Here is a 19,070-nt window from a genome sequence, read left to right as displayed (position 1 = left end):
TTTCCTTTAAGAGGCCAGATCTCTTTTGTTTCAGGCAAGCAGGGGCTCATTTTCTTTCTTTTTTTCTATTTTGTTTTTAAGAAAGCAGGAAAACTGTGGGAGACAACTGACAAAATGGTGCAAAAAATGTTGGGTACAATTTTGGAACAGTGGATCCCTTTGTACCATAAGCCACTATACATTGACTTAGTGTGGTACAGTGAATTAGTATTCAGATCTTAAAGAAGATTGCTTAAAACACAGTGGGTTGCACAGTAAGCAAGCTTTCCTTTTTAAAGGGTTGCTTTACTGTGTTCATAGAATGATGTCAAAAGATATTCTGTAATTGATTTCGGGTAATATTAAAATCAAGTATTTCTTCCTGAATTGGTGAGAAAGAAAGAACTACCCTTCAAACAATCAGAACGTTGATCTGGGGATGAGAGAGGCCATATTCTTGATGTGGTCAATGACTGAATTTCCACAAAACCCAAACAGTGTGATCCACAGTTTTAACCTAGTTTTTCTGAGGAATCCTTGGCTCACTCTTGGTTGCATGGGCTAAGTAGCAAGGTGTCAAATATAAATACAGTTAAAATCGGAATAATTTAAACATTCGAACTAATCACTTAGAGACAACAAAGTGTAATAAGGCAAGGCTAGTCACAGACCATGTGAAAATGGGATATTAAACGTGAAAAGTCACCAAGAATAAACATATTTGAAGAACATTTCAAGATTCAAGTTCAGTTTTATTTAAAGTAATTGGTCAAACCATTCTGCCTCACCTTTTGAAGTCGTGCTGAATTCATGATGAGAAAGTTTGAATGCGCAAGATGCATTGTTGAAGGTCTGGTTCAACAATATTAAGCACCACTATTCCAAACTATAGAGTCATCTGGTTATACAACTGAAGTAAACGGCACTCAGTTGCCAGCTATCAGCTCAAAGTGACTCAGCAGCAGGTAAGCTTTGGCAAGTCAGTGTTGAACTGTGGCTTAGGCCAGGGGTGGGGGAAACTTATCGAGGGAGAGTTGAACTGGTTATTCGGGTGTTGGTGAAGTCTGTTGCTTCAGGAAATGTAGTGCAGATGTCGTCAACTGAATTCAGGTACGTCAAATGGTCACTTCTCATTGTTTGACAGGCGGGCTTAGCTCGAACATGCGTTCAATACAAATAGTCTTTGTGTCTTAGTGATATGGTTTGCAGAATTAAACTAAAAAAAAAAACCTGTACTGATTATAGATTTCTTTAAGGCTAATACCAGTTAATTAAACCGCCCCTTTCCTTAGTGTGTCTGATGAACTGACTCCAAGCACAGGCTTCGCCTAGCCACCACAGCAGTCTGGCTCCTTTGTGAAAGTTTCTTTCAGCAAGGCAGCACCTGTCATTAGTCAGGATTTCACAACTCGGAAGGACACAGGCTTGGAACAACTTTCTCCTGCAAGCAGGTTGTTTCCAGGGTCTAAAAATCTCTTCTTAACCAAAGGCACAAAAATGGCTTTCTCACTTGTAGTGACAGGCACCTGATGCAGAAGGGAACGCATGGGCAGCTTGCTTCATAGCCTTCAGGCAAACAGGAAGTGTTTTGTGAAGCTTCTTGAGTAGGTCAACCATGGGATTTACCAATTTACTGTTTGTGAGGAAAACCCATCCTAATAAACCCCTTCCCCTAGGCTTCCTGCTATTACTTTTGTCACCGAGTGATGCTGTATCTGTTCTGGGAATTTGTTTTGTGACGTCTAATGTTTCCCAAAGTTCTTTGAACCTCAAAACCAAAATAAGACCTTAATCTGAATGTGCAGCGCTCTCCCCCATCCCTTTCGGTTGAGCCACTTTATCTTCAGAGGAAAACAACTTCCCATCCTACACTTAACTGTTCCTCGAGGACCATGGTGTGCTCCAAGTGGAGAGTCCAGGATGCAGCAGGTGCTTGTGAGGCTAGAATAGGGAGAGTTCTGCTTGAAAGTGTGCCTTGGAAAGAAGTGCGATGGGTAGCAAGGAACTGCTGATCAGCAGTCCACAAGAGAGCTCAGACGAGCAACGAGCCCTGGACCAACTAAGCGGGGCAGTCCCTGTTCTATCCCTAATGCTCCTGCTTCTCAATAACGGTTTGGACCTTCCACTTGGAGCACACCATGGTCTGCAGGCCTTCCACCTTTTGTAGGAGCTTCTCTTCCTTTACACTCAAGTACCTGCTGTCGTCAGATCTTTATTTGGAACATTTTCTGATACTGACTTCTCCTATTCCAGATTTTTCAAATGTATCTACTATATTTTTATCCCGAGTGTTTTTAAGCTTTTACCATCTAACGTTCGGGCTCTTACAGAAACTTAAGTGGATAACGGGACCATCCTCATCGCTCAACGGATTGAAACGTTGACAGTTATGGGCCCTATTTCCACTGGTCATTTGTTACTGGCCTTGCAGCCCTTGTTTTGGATATGCACTTTGACAGCTATTATTACGTCTGTATCACCTAGAAGAGAGCACCGAGCATGTTTTGTCACCTTCACCCACTGCATCCCTGTTAATAATTTGGATTTTCCTCTTCACCATATTTTTCTTTTGTTACAAAAAGGAGACCTACATTTAGATAGAGCAAATGTGGAAGGGTCACTTTAGCAGACTGAAGCCACTGCAGAGATTAAAATGTATTCATTCAGAGCGATGGGCAGTAATATCTCATTTTTTGGTGTCAGTGTACATCAATATAACTTGTTGAGAAAGGAATATCTGAGAAGACCAGTGTGTTCCTCACCACTATAAAATAAAAACAGACCATTGGTGCTCGGTCTGCTTTTGCTGTGCTACCTAGTCATTTGCTTCATGTAAATGGTATGTACCGGCTGGCTCCTCTATGTTGCAAGTGTTGGGTTTCTCTGGATACTTTAATATTCTCTGCAAACCAGGACGCAGACCTCCTCTATCTATGCAGCATCCGTCAACGGGAACCATGGATATGTTTTAGGCAGGCCAAATGAATCATGTTTCCCACATCACACTACTGAACACGATCTCTCCTCCCTCCCTTCTTTCCTTTGGCATAGTTCAAGGCCCAAAAGTCACCCATTCATCCAGTGGTCCCTCGCTAGGTTAGTACTTTAAAAAAGCAGTATATAGAAACCATTACATATAGCTGAAACCTGATTTGAAACTGCTGACTGGCTGGTTTGCATCAGTGATATTCTTTTGGTAACTGAATTAAAGGCTGGTCTGATTTTACATTAAAGACCAGATTTACCAGCCAAAAACGTTTACACCTTTTTCAGTGTTTATTTAAAGTATGATACCTGCTTTCATTGTAATATTGGTTAATACTGTATTACACGACCCAGCCCAAATGGTCTGTTAGTGCTGAGAATTAATAGTATTTATTATTGCTCAAACTCGAGGGTAGTTTTTCTAAAGAACCTGGGAAAGGTAAAATGTTGAGACTTGGATTCGCCTGCTACGTAGAGGTAACACTTAGATGTCCAACAATGACTCTGTCCCCCAGCCAAGTTCCAAGGCTAAAGTTAGCGATTTGGGAAGTAGCTTCAAAATCATGACAAAAACTGAAAATTCTCTATTTTTCTTGTGCTTTCGGTTGCAGGGTGACAGAACCTACGAGATGAAAATAAACCAACCACCGGTCTCTTATTTCCTCAAAATGGTGGCAGGTATTGAAAAAGGAGCATCACAAACAGGTGAGGAGGTGTGCTGAGTCTGCCATGTTTGAGATGAATCTGAGTGCGGCCTGCTAGTGGTGTTCACCATTCACAGAAATTAAACACTGGTGAAGGGAAAATTGAAACCTAGGTTAGAGCTTTGCCCAGCTTTGGGGCATGATGCTGAGGGAAGAAGAGATTTCATAAACGAGCACTGTTAAAACTAATTGGTCACGCCTATTCGAGGGCTATTGACGTTAACAATGTGTTTTAGCCATGTTGTACAGCAGCATGGTTAAAAGGGAGAAAGTGCTATGACTCGGTCTGTGCTGGCCCCATCTTATTGTTTTTTGTTTTCTTGTTAATGGTAGGGTGTGGGGGTCAGAGCAAGCAACAACAAGGGAGGGAGGTCGGGAGAGAGAGCAAGCAGCAACGTGGAGGGGGTGAGTGAATGGGGCCAGCTTTGACAGGTAGAGGAGCAGTGGAACAGCCAACCAATGATGAGGGGAGGCGGGGTCTGGGAAGCAATGGCAGGGGTAGAATGATGGGTCAGGCAACAATGCAGCTCGGGGAAAGTCACGCACATCACAGGTGGGTGTAGTGGGGTGAGATGGGGCAAACAACAATGCAGTGCGGAACAGTGAGGTAGCCTACAAACACATACACTTTTATGGAGTGCTCCCCTCCAAAAAATCTGATATTTTTTTGGGGTGTACATTCAATTTATGTCTTAATATATTTTGAAAACCTGTCCGTGATCTGGATCTCCCAGATCTAACCTTAATCAACCAAGTCTCAGAGTTTGTTGTGACTTTGGAATCTGAATTCTAATTTTGTGTTCCACTGTGTGATCCGGGCTAAATGTCTTAGTTCAGCTGCCTGCCAGACCCAGAAGTGCTTAGAGACTAGTTAACGTTCAGCATCAACCACTGATAAAAACCTGACATTTACTCGGACACGCTTTTACTGTAGCACACAGAGCATGACCCCGACAGACAGGCGTCTGCATCTACAGTGGTGATAACAGCTCTGAAATAAGCATTGGCATAGCCCGAAGGTCTCGCCTTTGAGACCTTATAAGTGTTTAGCAATGCAGCCCATTATCATGGGTGTGCTACTACATTTACAGTGACTTCTTGTGCCACAGGTGAACCTCCACACCCCGAAGGACGGGCTTCTGCGCCATTTAATAAAAAATATGATCAGTCTCTTCAAAATTAAAAAAAAAGTATATTTCTTTAACAAAGAAGCGTTGGCAATAATATGCACATTATAGCACTGCATTGATAAGTGCTTATTTAAGGTGCTTTTTTGGTACAACTGATAGACCCTCTGTATCTATCTGGAAGTACTTTTATATGCTATAATGCAGGAAAAAACGTTTTAGTGACGTAAGATATAACAGAGGCACGTTAAATCATGACATATTAAATACCCCAAAGCATTAAAAACTACACAGTCACATTGATTACGCTATGGGAAACAAATCAGTAAATAAAACGCCTCAAAACCTATTTAAAATGCACAGAATGGTGAAACACTGCTGATACTGTATTTTAAACCATCCATTTACTTTGAAGATGTGACAAGCAAATTAGGAGTTGTTACTTTCACTGCAAAACAAAACTGCTGAATAAAACGGCAGTAATACAAGACTGTCACTTATATTTTGAATCCAGGCCGCAGTAGTGAGGAACTCTGGGACCAGGAAGACACGGAGTCAGATTACGGGGGCCACAGTGAACCTACTAGCCGGGTGAAAACATACCACAGAGAATAAGAAGAAGAAGTCTCATTCACCCATGCTTTCCTACCTTGAGCCCCAGTACCAGCCTAGAAAAGCAAAGAACCCTTAACAAGAAAAAAAATGATAGCAGGATGCGGGCTGTTAGCAAAGAGTGCAGGAGGATGTAGGCCTGTAGGGGAAGTAACGGAAAGAAAATGGAGATGTAAAGAAAAGGAGATTTGGTAGCAATTTAAAAAAAGTAAAAGGATTGAATGAGAAATGACGGAAAAAAAGAAATATAAAAGTGAAAGGTATAAAGTTATTAGTAGATAAATATATAATAAATGTGAATGTAAACACACTTCATGTTCGTCCATTGTAGGTGACCCCATTAGTTTTATCGGTGGCTCCAAGTGTGCCCCATACATAAAAATCATTTCTAAAGATTCCACAAATAAATATATATAGAATCTACCAAAGAAAGTTGGGAATCGGAGTTAGCATTTCTCCTTTCAGCAGCCTTTCCCCAGTAGGAAGGCACCACTTTCCCCTCTCTTTTCGTAACATTTCTTAGCAAGACACAGTCTCTTGTCCTTCTTAGTAGACATTTCTCCATAGCAGGGCACTTATTCTTTCTTTTGTCCGTCTTTTCAGTAGCCTTTCTCCCTTGGCAAGGCACTTGTCTCCCGGCCTTCTTTTCAGCAGCCTTGTTCCAGGGCTTGAGATCACCGCTGTCTTCTTGTCCTATTGTTATCAATTCTTTAGAACACACGGAGTGGACTTTGGCTCCGCCAAGAGGCGCATTGCTGTCCCAGCTCATGCTGTTGGCTATTTGGTGTATCCCTCCACCTCCTTTTGGGTTCTTGCAGTGCAATGTGCAGTGTATGCTACATCTTTATCTCTCAGTTGTACACGGACACATAACATTCAGGGCAAAAATCTGCGGTGGAAAAAGTCCCCCCCTACTAATTTTGGAGAATTTTGGAGAATGGACATCGCCGCCCTTAGCTTGAGGCAGAAAAAGGCTCAAATGTGACCCATTTACTACCACTGCACCTCATAGGGTCCCAGTACTGTAATTGTTCTGTCAAATAGCATTCACTTGCAACGTGGCCTCACCAAGCATTTTTAACCCTGAAGCAACATCCTCCTTAACCAAGATAGCAGCCCAGAAAGTGGTTAAGAGTGAAGTTCATTAAGGATAAGAAACGGGCAACCTTTTGTGCTTTTATAAAGGTTAACCACACCAGATGGAATAAAATGCAGGAACACAAAATAGATGTTTAAATATACACCAGGCACCTTTTGTTCACTCTGTAAAAACTGCAGTTTTTCAATATGACAAGTAAGCTCTGTACATATATTAAGATTAATATATCCAGTAGCAACCCTTGATTCAGATCTTTGTGTTTTATTCTCCCTTTTACCTCCATTCCCCTTCCAATGGCTTCTTCCTTCTCATTGTTCCCACCTCCTTTACCTGGTGCCTCGGTATGTTTCGTGAGCCAGCTGTGATTGTCAAAGATTCACCTGTCATCCTTTGTTGTCACTGACTAGCCTGGTGATGGTGAGAATTATCGTCCTGAGATTCTACTTCAAATGTAGTCATTATTACAACACTGAAGGTAACTATGATTACCTTTAAATTGAGGTTCTGACATTGTTTTCTGTGACATCACACCACTTGACGTCATGGCGTACCACTTATGCTAATTATTCCCCAGTTTATCTATTTTGTACCCAGATTAGATTCTTTTCGATTTTTAAAACTATAATTTTCTTATTAGTGTAGGCTTTTTTTAATGTTTAGTTAGAACTCAGAATGCAAGCACACTTGCTTTCTTTGCCATTTCTTGTAGGCAACTAATTCTCCTGCGCCTCTTTTAAAGTCTTTCCCATATAGCACAACTATTCTCGGATCCAAGCAGTCTTTGACCAACTTTAGGAGTCTATACTATTTTTCAGACACAGAAGCATAACTTTTCACTGTCAGCAGCTTTTGTCTAATTAGGATACTCATTTCTCTCTCCCCTCCTCAGACGTTTAGCAATCTTCACTTTCCAACTCTCTTCCCAAGGGTCTTTCTTCCCAAGCTTGTCACCGTTTCCCTGTCCCTACGATCAACAGCTTTACAGCCACAGCTGGATTTATGATCATTTGCTCTGCTTAGTAGTTATCCTGCCCCTCTTCTCAGCAGTCTTTCTTGTATGGATTGGAACCTTTTCTGTTTCCCTTTGTAGCTAGAGCAGGCTTCTCCAATGAGTAACTCGTGAGATACTGGTTGCTCTCCAGCTACCTATAAGTGGCTGTCCTGTGTGCAGGGCAGCCTACTAAATTAGAGATTTTTGTTTCATTCAATTGTTTATATACCAAAATTGCAAAGTGTATATTAGAGATGAAAATGCATGTACTCTCAGATCTTAGTAAACTGATATTTCAAGAAACATGGTCGAATTTCCAAAATATATTTGATGCTGATATTTGAGTGAAAAATCATGCAGTGACAATTATTCGAGGGTATTGCAGCAGTGGCTTTTATGTAGTACCCACATAGAGGTATTCCACATTGACAACACTTCACAGCATAACTGTTGTGATACAATTATGTGAGCATTACTAGAGAGGAGCTTTATCTCCGCACACGTTAGGAGCCAGCAGTACATGTTTCGACTGGGCAGACATTGTGTGCTTCCACAAAATAATGGTTGCCCTCCACACAGCTGTGATGAATTTGTTTATTTATCCATCTGCCTAAGCTTGAACTTTCAGGAGCATACACATGACATTGGAATGATCTTAACGTCTTAGATAACTGGATAATTTATATTGATTTTCTCTGGCAGCAGCACAAATAGGAGAAGGGCAGTCAATAACTAACTTGAATTTTTAAGGTTTCGGTTGACAGTGTAACTGTCACCTGACCTTGTAACATACAGCAATATTATTCTAAAGGTCTTTGCTATGACACAAATACATTCCTATTCTCATGCTATTTACCTGTAATGCTCCACATTATCATACTACATTACTTTAAAGCCATACCCTTTGGCATTGCCAGTGCCTGTTTACATAACTGTTGCCAACTATGCCTGATGAACTGAGGTGATCACAGCTTGTACCATGCATATGGTGTCCACTGTGTAAGCGTTTCTGATGTCATCACGAACACTATTCATTTTAGTAGCTCAGGATGATTTTAATTCAATAACGGTGGCTCCTATCTTAGAAAAGGGTGGAGATCCCTGAGCTAGACTCTGTTTTCCTGTCTCTCCTAATTTCAAAATGAATTGTATTTAAATAATTAAAGCCAAAGATTATATGGTAGTACAGGTGAAAAAGGAACAGTTGCATAATGGCTCAGAGAGGGTACATCACAAGTTGCTATAGAGTTGTAGTGCCAAGGTAACATAGTGCTGTCATATATCATAGTAATGTTGAATCATAGTATTTGAGGTAATGAGTGCTATTGATGATTAAAGTGTGATGAGAATATTGGCAGGGTAGTATGTGGTGGGTAACCCCAGGGTAGTATCAAGATATGTTGAAAGAAAGGAAAAGGAAAGATTAGAGGATAGAAAGAAAAAAGATAGAAAGAAGAAGGATCAATGGAAGAGGAGGCTGTGGATGCTGGATGGGGAGGGGACGTCCACTGCGCTTTTAGACACTTTTACTGCAACATTTACTTTAAAAGTAACCACACCTCTTACAAAACAAACCTTACTCGAAAAACCCATTGCCTAATGTGAGATTACACACACAATCAAATTACTTAAAGCTAGGAAGACACCATGGCCTGATGGCTTCCCTGTCTCCTTCTACCACCCTGGAGGCCCTCCCTCATCAGACTCCTGGAAGATCTCTTCCCTCACTTCTCTTCCACTGGATTAGGCTGTTGCAGGGTAAATAAAAACTTAAAAATGGAGAAAAAAAAAACTCTTCTTCAGCAGTGAAAAGACCGTCCTTGACTGTTACAACAGGGAGATCGACTCTCCTCACACAGCAGGCAGCCGGTCTTCAGTTGTTGTGGCACAGACAGCTTCTTATATACAAAATCATAGAATGCTTTATTACAAGATAGAGATATTAAACACATTCTTCACTTGTGGGCTTTAACAATGCTCAACAAACTAAGCATTCTTCACTCTTGAAAACATACATGTCTGCAGCAAATACAATTTTAATACCATGTGTGCCCTATCATAGTTACCCTAAACCTTCTGTCTAGTCTAAGCTGATTAGATTTCCTGGACTCATAGTCTAATTAGATTTACAATCTATTTGAAAAACACAAAGTACATGCCAGTGAGCCTGTATACTTAAAATCACAAATACCTACATGTTGTTAAACACGAGCTAGCTTATAACTGTGACCCCTTCAAGTGACCCATTTCAGTGTCCTCTACTGAACTCTTCACCTTGTTCCGGTCAGCATTGGGTTTGGGCCTGCAGTGATCTTTTATTTCATACACCTGCATAGCGCTTTCTGCCAATGCCTGTTGCATTATACTTTTGTGTATATATTCTACATTTCCTGTAACAAGTCACTGGTACTGCTGCAGAAGCCACTAAAATAGTCATCCTCAGAGAAGGTAAAGACTACTCTGACCCCAAGAACTTCAGCCCAATTTCCTAAATAAACATTTAATGCAAAATATGCATGAAAATCCTTGCCCTCAGAGTGAAACCCACCCTACACCCATCATAATCTGGATTTATTTAAGGTAGGTTCAGCGCCAACAATATTATACTATTTAGTCATGTATCTCAACCAACCAACCTGCATGATTGCATTAGATGCCAAAAAACCCTTCATCAAGGTCTTGTGGGCTTTTACGTTTGCTGCTTTTACTGCGTTCAATCTCAGTCCAAACCTTTCCAGAATGTTTCTCACTCTATATAAGAAACTTAAGGCTAGAAGGATGGAATCCTGACAGACAGCTTCAGTCTACAACAAGACACTAGACAGGAGTGCCTTCTCTTCCTTCTAGTCTTTCTACTCACCACAGAACCAATTCTTATACACATTAGAGGGAACCACTCTATACCCGGTATCCCATTTTCTGGAGGCCCTTGAAAAGTGGCTGCGTATGCAGACAACATTCTTTTTTGCAAGTCAAGCTCACTCTGCCATACTCATCATGATGTCAACTATAAATGAATACGCCCAAAATCTCAGGTTAAACTCCTAATAAGGCCAAAACGGAGGTCCTACCTCTGAATGCCCACTGCAGTAGCTCAGTTATTGGGGAGCACAGCCACAAATGCAGGCCGAACAAAATAAAATACCTGGGCATTTGGTTCAGCCAAATTCTTAGAGAATTCTTTGACCACAACAAAAACACAACCCTAGGCAAAATTAAAGGTATACTGGATAAATGGTCTCCAAATTCATCACATGGTGGGGGTGTATTGGAACCATCAAAATGATGAAATCTCCTCTCATCAGTTTCCTTGTTAGCATGTCGCCACTCCATCTGTCGACACCTTTTTTTTACTTAGATAGATCGCCTGCTCAACGATTTATTGTGGCATTAGAAAAAACGAGAATCGCTCTAAAAAAAACTGCGACTTCCAAAGAAACTTAGAGGCCTAAACCTCCCAGACTACCATAGATACCAAACTACATATCTAGTGAGACAAGGATTCTTCTAGTTCCCCTTGCTTAATTCCGTACCTCCTATTTGGTTGACTATAAAAAACAATCTAGCCCTACCTCTCTCCTACATTTCCTTCAATACCACCAAGAACATCAGCATGGATCAGTCCTCAAATATTGCCCCCAGCACAGCCACTTCAAAAAATTGACAACAACCGAATACAACTTGATATTCCATCCTAGCCTCGATGTGGCATAACGATGATGTCAAATCAGGGAGGAAAAAGTTATTCTTATAGAACTGGGTGCAGAAAGGCATTTAATTAGTAGGGGATCTGGGATCTCCAACCGATCCTATACCATTCTCATATTTCAAATCTAAATTTGACCTTGAGGAAATAGACTTCCACCACTTTCTAAGATCGAATTCATCATCGCCAAACATATACCCCAAGAACAAACTACCTCCCAAACACACTAAAGAGCATTGCTAAGGGGGGCACACAGCATCTATATTCTACTCTGTTCTGCCGCCTCCCTCACTAAATCTTTACACAGCAAATGGGGATTCGTCTTGAGCATCACAAACAACACACAGAACATAATACTTAAGTGGTCAGCTACCTGGTCTGACCTAACAACTACAAGATTACACATTCCTTAATATAATGCAGGCAATGGACTGCATGCAGGGCCCAGTGGACCCCTTCCAAATTTTATAAACGTGGTCCTAATGACTCTGACAAATGCTGGAGTTGCGAGAAAGAGACAGGAGACGTTCAATACATGCTCATCGAATCCACCTTTTCTAAGACATTCTGATCCAATCTTGGAACTACCATCTCACAGATCCTACAGGTAAGCTGGACCCCTGATCTTGCCTCTGTTGCATTAGGTACCCTCCCTTCTGAAACATATCGCTGTCTGGACATTGAAGGACATATTTCATGGGCCACACTTGTTTTCAATCGGTCGTAAAGCTTTTCTCTCAGAATGGAAAGACCTTTCCGAACTCTCAGTCCACGCCTGAGGGTACGGGGTTCATTTTGCCTGAGAACCCCTTAAAAGAAAAAAAAAAATCTGGTCAAAACTAGACTCATTCGTCCCTAACCATGTATTAAAATACATGCCAACCCATCCCCTCCCCCACCCTATCCCTAACTCCCCCTTACCAACCTTCCTGTCTCTCTTCTCATCACCTTTTCCCACAGCTGGAAAATGTTTTCCGCTCCCTATTCCTACCAGACCTTTTCCTCAGCGAGGCAGTTTCCTCATGTTTCTCCTCTCAGCAGCCTTTCTCTCATAACTGAGAAACGTTTTCCCATCCCTCTTCTCAACTCACCTTTTTCCCTTAGCAATACACCGTTCTCCTGCTCCTATTCACAGCAGCCTTTCCATCATAGCTGGAAAATGTTTTCTTGTCCCCCCCTTGTCAGCAGCCTTTTCCCTATAGGTCAACACCGTTTTCTGCCCCTCTTTAGTTCTCGGCGACCTTTCCCCATAGCAGATCATTTATGGCTTTGAGTCTACAGGAAGAGACATAGCTTGAGCACTATAGCTTAGCAGAGGAAGACCCCCAGTGGAAGGAAAACAGAATGCCTGCAAGAACAGTCTCCTGACGTGCATTTATCCACTGGCATATTAAACAGCCTCACACTTGAGAGAGTTTTAACACAAAAGCAGCCATTTCCAGTTCTCTTTACAGACCTTGTGACAGGTAATCCGTGCCCTTCTGTTATATTTTTATTTACATTGTTTTACGAAATTGCCAACATTTATTTTCAGACCTATATATATATTTGTCTTAAACTAGTGATTTAGGGCCTGATTAATCTTTTGGCGGGCAAAGTAATCTCTATTGTCTTCACCAGGCCGAGACTAATACTCCCGCCAAATTTAGAAATGTCCGCCGTTAGTTCCAGGCATTGGCGTGATCGGCCATCATGCCAGCTCCTGTCACTGCTGTTTAAAGTTTGGTATAATGCTACACCAATATGACCGAGACATCCATCAAACTTTTTTTTTTTTTTTTCAAAAAGAAAATCCAGAAGCGAGATTTTCTTTTTGAAAATTGAAAGTAAAATGCTTCTCTTACCATGGGAGCTATCTCCCATGATGAGGCTGCCACTTTATTTTGTAGGCACATGCATGCTGGTGGGTAGTCCGACAAAATGACGCAATGGACTTTTTTATTTAGCCTTATTGCACAGCATCAGGGATGCACAATTTTGCCAAAGGCAATACGTCCCAAAGGCGAGACCACTTGGCTTTCCCAATGCTAGTTTACTTATGCACTATTTTCTCTGCACAAAAGGCCATTGGCCAAAAGAGTACAAATAAATTTAACTGGATAGCAATAACATTGTTCTAACAATTTGTTTCTCCTTCCCTCGTAAGCATGGTTTTAGTTTGATGGATCAAAGCTGTCTTCGGAACTGCTTGTTTCCTAGGTGGGTACAGATAACTAACGCCTTGCTATCTAGCTCTTGAATGCTGGACCTTAAGCAAGGCTGAATCAAGGACTTAAAAGGCTGTTGGCTGGTTCCTTTCTTGTATGCGCTGTGATGAGATAGGGTTTTCCCTTACCCTACTCATCTGTTTGTGCATGAATTATTAGCTTGTTTCCTTTAGATGAGCACTGTGGAATGTCCTCTTCCGGAGTAGAAAGTCTTCCCAAGCTGATCTTCGCAAAAGATGTGGTGTTATTCGCAAGAACATTTACAGCTCTGTAGAAACCATTGACGACAACTGGAAATCTTTTGTAAACTTACGGATGTATTCATGTTGTGCTAAAACTCAAGTAGAATTGAAAACTGTGGTGACGAGCAAAGGGGCAATCTGTAAAATTGTTTCTTTTTACTTGAATTGCCCATGGAGCGAGTAGCAGTTGTGAATGGATCCCAGTCAAACAGATGGGTAAGAACTTAGAGAATTCCAGCACCACAGAATTTATAAATAACCTATGAGGGAGGTGGGGGACAGGCGATCAAGAGTCAGTGAAGCCATGTTAGTATTCGGGGGCTGTGATGTGGCAGCCGATGCTTTTGCTGCTGAACAATGTTGTGATGAGTTAAATCATTGTCTGCTATATTTTAAAAGGCAATCCACTTGCTGTCTCCCGCCTTGCGCACCCTGAAATCCATATTATGGGCAAATATTAGTAGACAACCGATTAAAGATTAGGAAGACGTTTTAGAAAAAAAAACATTTTTTTGAGTTTTGTTTCTTATTTGATGATTGCTAAATGTCCTTCCCTTCTTGAACCGGAGAGCACTGTCAGCAACCTTAACCAAGTATCAATACACCTCTGTCTTTCTCTATCTATAAAAGAAATAAAATGCTAAAGCACTCATCACCTTCTGTCAGTTGATGCCATAATGAACTCACTATGTCGAGGTCAGAGGGCCAGTTCTTGTGTGTAGCATAGCTGTTGATTCTCCACAGAGTTATGGAAAAGATCTACAGGAACTCTGGGGTCTGTGTCCTACTTCAAGGCCTCCCTTCCAAATTTCATACAGAATCCTGGTGTAAAGTATTGGACCAGTCAGAATTTATAGATTTGACTCCAACCAGCTTTGTACCTGTTTCCAAAATTGTGTTTTCTTCCTCCTGAAGTGAGCGCTGTCCTGCTTAGAAGTTCTTTCTAGCTCTTTAATCCACTTTCTAACCTGTGGAGGATTAGAATCAATCTGCTGTTTTACAGATTAGGTGTCTAGCAATCATCATTAGGTAAAATATTAATTTAACCTCACTGTAGTCTTGTTTGTTATCGTCCTTATTACACACGCTGAAAAGAAGTAAGGTTGGGCTTACATCGAATTGATGATTGGTAGCTGCTGATATTCTGCTTACGCATTCCAGAATGGTTTTAGGGCTGGCCAGTTCACAAAAATGTTTATCTGCGTTGAGGTTTCCATGTTTCTTACATTACACTTTGTGGGTTTTTCACCCATTTCACCATCTTGCTTGGAGTCCAATAAGTCTTTTGCTGAGCTGAGATTATCAGGATTGACAGTGTAAAAAAGAATGTTAAAAAATACTTCCCATAATTCTTCCGAGTCTTTATTCGACAAGAATGCATTCTACCTTTGATATCTTGGAAGCTGGGGACTCTTTTGATCTTCAGCTTTGCATGGGAGTCCACACCACTTTGCAATTCCTTTTTAATTTCAACAGGTGTATGCAGATCTCTTTCATATTCTTCTGCCTTGTTCCACTCCCCTCCATATGTAGCATACCATGAAGAGAGCTGTGGGTACTAGAATTTAAATAATTTGCCCCTAGTCCTGGAGCATGGGTGATCCCACAGTTGCAGGCCATTTTCGCCTAGTAAGTGACCCTAACATTTTAAGTTTGAGGGAGAGGTTCCCAATAATCCCATATAGGTGCATAGTCACTGTAGTCTGCATAAGTGCATAGTCGCATCTCGCACCGACTTTACACCATATTGTGGCCCTGCCCTCTAAGACCTTGAGTCTATTTTTTTTTTTAAGCATTTAGGGGAGCTATCCATCATTTGGCTTATTAGTCGAAACATGTTTTATTTGCCGAGAAGTTCTAAATATTTTCAACTGCAAGACCCAGCAATACAATTGCATACCTGGAAATTGCAGGCCTCCCTATTTTAGTCTGCACCTTAGCTATTTCAAAGCTATTCTGCCTTTCTTGGAAGTCCATACAAAAAAACTATTGCTATTGCTCTGTATCTTTTGGAGGATGGTTGTGTTAAAGTGTAATGGGATACTGGTAAATAAAAGTGTAAATTTGAGGAAAATACACATTTTGAATACATTGACCCTTCCGTGAATTGATTGCGCACAGTTCTGCCATTTTTTCAATAGTTTTTTTTCTTATATCACTTGCTACCCTTATTACATTTTCAATAGCACTATGATCAATCTTGTCTATGTGGATGTCCAAATATCTCATCCTCTTGTTATCTGGTCTACTGATGTTCTCAATGTTCTAGGTAACTTCTCAGTTTTATCATGGTTAATGGAGTACCCTGATAGGTACCAATCAATTAATCAAACATTATTATGAAGCATGGCTTGTTACCCGTGAGGGGATCTAGGCACTGGTTTGCTGGTCTTAGTTGAAAAGCCAGGTCTTGAGTCTCTTCCTGAAGTCTGTCAGCGTGGGTGATGTTCGTAGTTGGAGAGGCAGGGCGCTCCAGGACTTGGCGGCGAGGTGGGAGAAGGAGCGGCCTCTCCAATGTGGCTCCGGTGGATGTGCGGTACTTGTGCAAGAGAGTCGGATCGCAGGTTTCTGGTTGGTTGGTAGGAGCGCAGGCAGTTGTTCATGCGTGCTCGTCTTTGGTCGTGGAGGGCTTTGTAGGTATGTCAGTAGTTTGAAATGGCATCTTTTCTGGGCAGGGGCCCAGTGGAGGTTCCTCAGGTTTTGGGTGATATGGGTCCGTTTGGGCAGGTTGAGTATCAGTCTGGCCGCTGAATTCTGCATCATCTGGAGCCTTCTCATGAGTTCGGTTTTGGTTCTTACGTACAGTGCGTTGCCGTAGTCCAGGCGGCAGGTGATTATGGCTTGCATGACTGTTTTTCTTGTGCTTGTGGGGAGCCATTTGAAGATTCTTCAGAGCATGCGCAGTGTGGAAGTAGGCAGAGGCGACTGTGTTGATCCGTTGTTTCATGGTGAGTTTACTGTCCAGGATGATGCCGAGGATGCGGGTGTGGTTCTTGGGTGTGGGGTGGGTCCTAGTTCAGTGGGCCACCACGCGTCATTGCAGAAGGAGGCCTGGTTGCCAATGATGAGCACTTTGGTCTTGTCTGTGTTGAGCTTCAGACAGTTGTCCTTAATCCAAGCAGTGATGTTCTTCATGAAGTTGTGGAAGTTGATCTTGGTGGTGGTGGGGTCTGCTGAGAACGAGAGGATGAGCTGGGTATCGTCGGCGTAAGACATCCTGATATTGCGAGTTCTGATGATGTTGGCCTGAGGGGTCCTATAAGAGGGTGGGGCTGAGGAATGATCCTTGAGAGATGCCGCAAACAGTGGTCGGGGGTTCTGAGGTGAGGAGGGGAGGCTGATTTTCTGTGTGCATCCTTGAGGAAAGATGCAATCTATTGTGTGTCTCCCTGGATTCCGATCCAGTCCATTCTCTTGATGAGTGTGTGGTGCGAAACGGTGTTGAAGGCTGCGGATAAGTCGAGAAAGATCAGGGTGACCGATTCTTCTCTGTTGAGCAGGGTCAAATATAATCTGTGGTGGTGATCAGGGTGGCCTTGGTGCTATGGCTCGGAAACCGAATTGCGGAGGAGTCTAGCAGGTTGTTATACTCCAGGTGTTAAGTGAGCTGATGGTTGATAGCCTTCTTCAGGACTTTGGTGGGAAATGGGAGCAGTGAGATGGGGCTATAGTTCTGGAGTTCGCTGGGGGTCTGAGTAGAATTTCTTGAGGAGAGGTCTGATCTCTGCGTGTTTCCATGCATTGGGAAAGGTGGATGGATATGTTGAGGATGGTGGTGAGCTGGTTGGTGATCTGGTTGCTCTCTAGGTTAAAGAGGCTGTGGGGGCAGGCGTCGGTGGTTGCTCCCGAGTGGATGGAGTTCATGATGGCTGTCATGTCTGGTGTGGTAAGCTGTTCCCATGCGGTGAGATGTTGGTCGGGGGAGGCTTCCGTTGGAGTGAGGAGGTTGAGAAGGTCAGTGGGTTTGGGGCTCAAAGCTCTTGTAGATGGTGACTATCTTGTGGAAGTGATTCGCTGGAACATCGTGGACTTCCTGTGATAGAAGGATCGTGTTCTTGGTGTCTGTTAGGCAGGCGAACTCTTTGGCGATGGTGAAGAGTGGTGTGGTTGCTGCTAGCTTTAATGGGTCTTAATGGGCATCCTTTTTCAAGTCTTTGAGTCGTTGGCGATATTTCTTGAGGGCTGCCTTAAAAGTGGCTTGGTCTTTATCATCTCTGATGATGCTCCATCTTCTCTCCAGTGGTTAGCATTCACATTTTATTGTGCTGAGTTCTGGTGTGTACCAGCTGGCTTGTTTGTGGCTCTGCAAGTTTTGGCTGGTTTGATGGGGGCAACTTGGTCGGCGACATTGGTGATCTAGGTGTTGAAGTTCTCGACTACATGCTTCAGGTTGGTTGTGGCGTCAGGCTGGGTGGTGTTGAGGGCGTCCATCCACTGGGGCTGTGTCACTTTGCTCCAGTTGTGGAAAGAGGTGTTAGGAGAGTTAGGGGTGGTGGGTGGTGATCCTGTGATGGAGAAGTGGACGATGGAGTGGTCGGTCCAGGTGAGTTACATAGCGTGGCTGTGTTTGACTATGTTGCTGGACGTGAAGATAGCATCCAGTGTGTGTCCTGCTCTGTGTATGGGTTTTGTGACCAACTGAGTGAGGCCAATGTTGTCCATTGGTTCCAAGAGGTTGACAGAGTCAATGTCTCTGGGGTTGTCCAAGTGGCAGTTGAGGTCCCAGCTTGGATTTGATGGTGAGTGGAGCAGTGAAGTCTGGGATGGCGTTGCTGAGTCTGGTGCATGATCCTGGGGCTTTGTAGGTGAGGGTGCCTTAAAAAGTTGCTTTGTCGTTGGTGTTAAGTTGGAAATTCCGTAGTTCTAAGGTTAGTATTTTGTCATCTTCAGTGGTGGTGCAGCAGATTGATTCTTTGTTGATGATGACGATGCCACCTCTGTGTTTGTTGGTGTGGTCCCTGTGTGTCATCTTGTATTCATTGGGTGTCACAGCGGTGATGTCGGGGGTAGAGGAGGGGTTGAGCCAGGTCTCCATGACAAAGGTTACTTCGGGGGCAAGGGTGGAGATGGTGCCCCAAACTTCGGTGGCATTTGCAGTGCGATCTGGAAAAGATCACAAGGCATTGGAGTGGTTCTGCGGTTGCCAGTCGGCAGGGTAGGGTCATGGCGTGGAATTCTGTGACAGCAGGGGGTCTTAGGTTGCAGGTGAGAAAACAGCGATGGCAAGTGAACGATCCTGCTGTGAAACACCAAAGGTGTTAGCTAAATGGTGTCCGAATGATTGCCTCAAGTTGCTTTGTCTAGATTATCAAGTCTAAAATACAAAATTTTTCCTAAGCCCCTGAAACTCAAAAGGAACTATTTTCTTCTGATCACTTATTTCCTGGGCTAGGGGCTCTATTAATTAAATAAAAAGTT

The 19,070-nt window shown here is 42.6% G+C and overlaps 1 protein-coding gene across 2 annotated transcripts in view; it reads left to right on the top strand.

The window, feature by feature from the left end:
- Positions 1 to 19,070, top strand: part of MRPL11 (mitochondrial ribosomal protein L11) — a 656,778-nt gene that overhangs the window by 560,350 nt on the left and 77,358 nt on the right. For both annotated transcript variants that reach the window (XM_069207960.1, XM_069207959.1), the window contains exon 4: positions 3,576 to 3,669. In XM_069207960.1, the coding sequence (XP_069064061.1) occupies positions 3,576 to 3,669 (94 nt within the window). The remainder of the gene's footprint in view (positions 1 to 3,575; positions 3,670 to 19,070) is intronic.

This window comes from Pleurodeles waltl, chromosome 9 (genome assembly GCF_031143425.1).
Source record: "Pleurodeles waltl isolate 20211129_DDA chromosome 9, aPleWal1.hap1.20221129, whole genome shotgun sequence".
Classification (NCBI taxonomy): Eukaryota; Metazoa; Chordata; class Amphibia; order Caudata; family Salamandridae; genus Pleurodeles; species Pleurodeles waltl.
The sequence above is the reverse complement of the archived record's forward strand: the minus strand, read 5'-3'. Positions and strand labels throughout refer to the sequence as shown.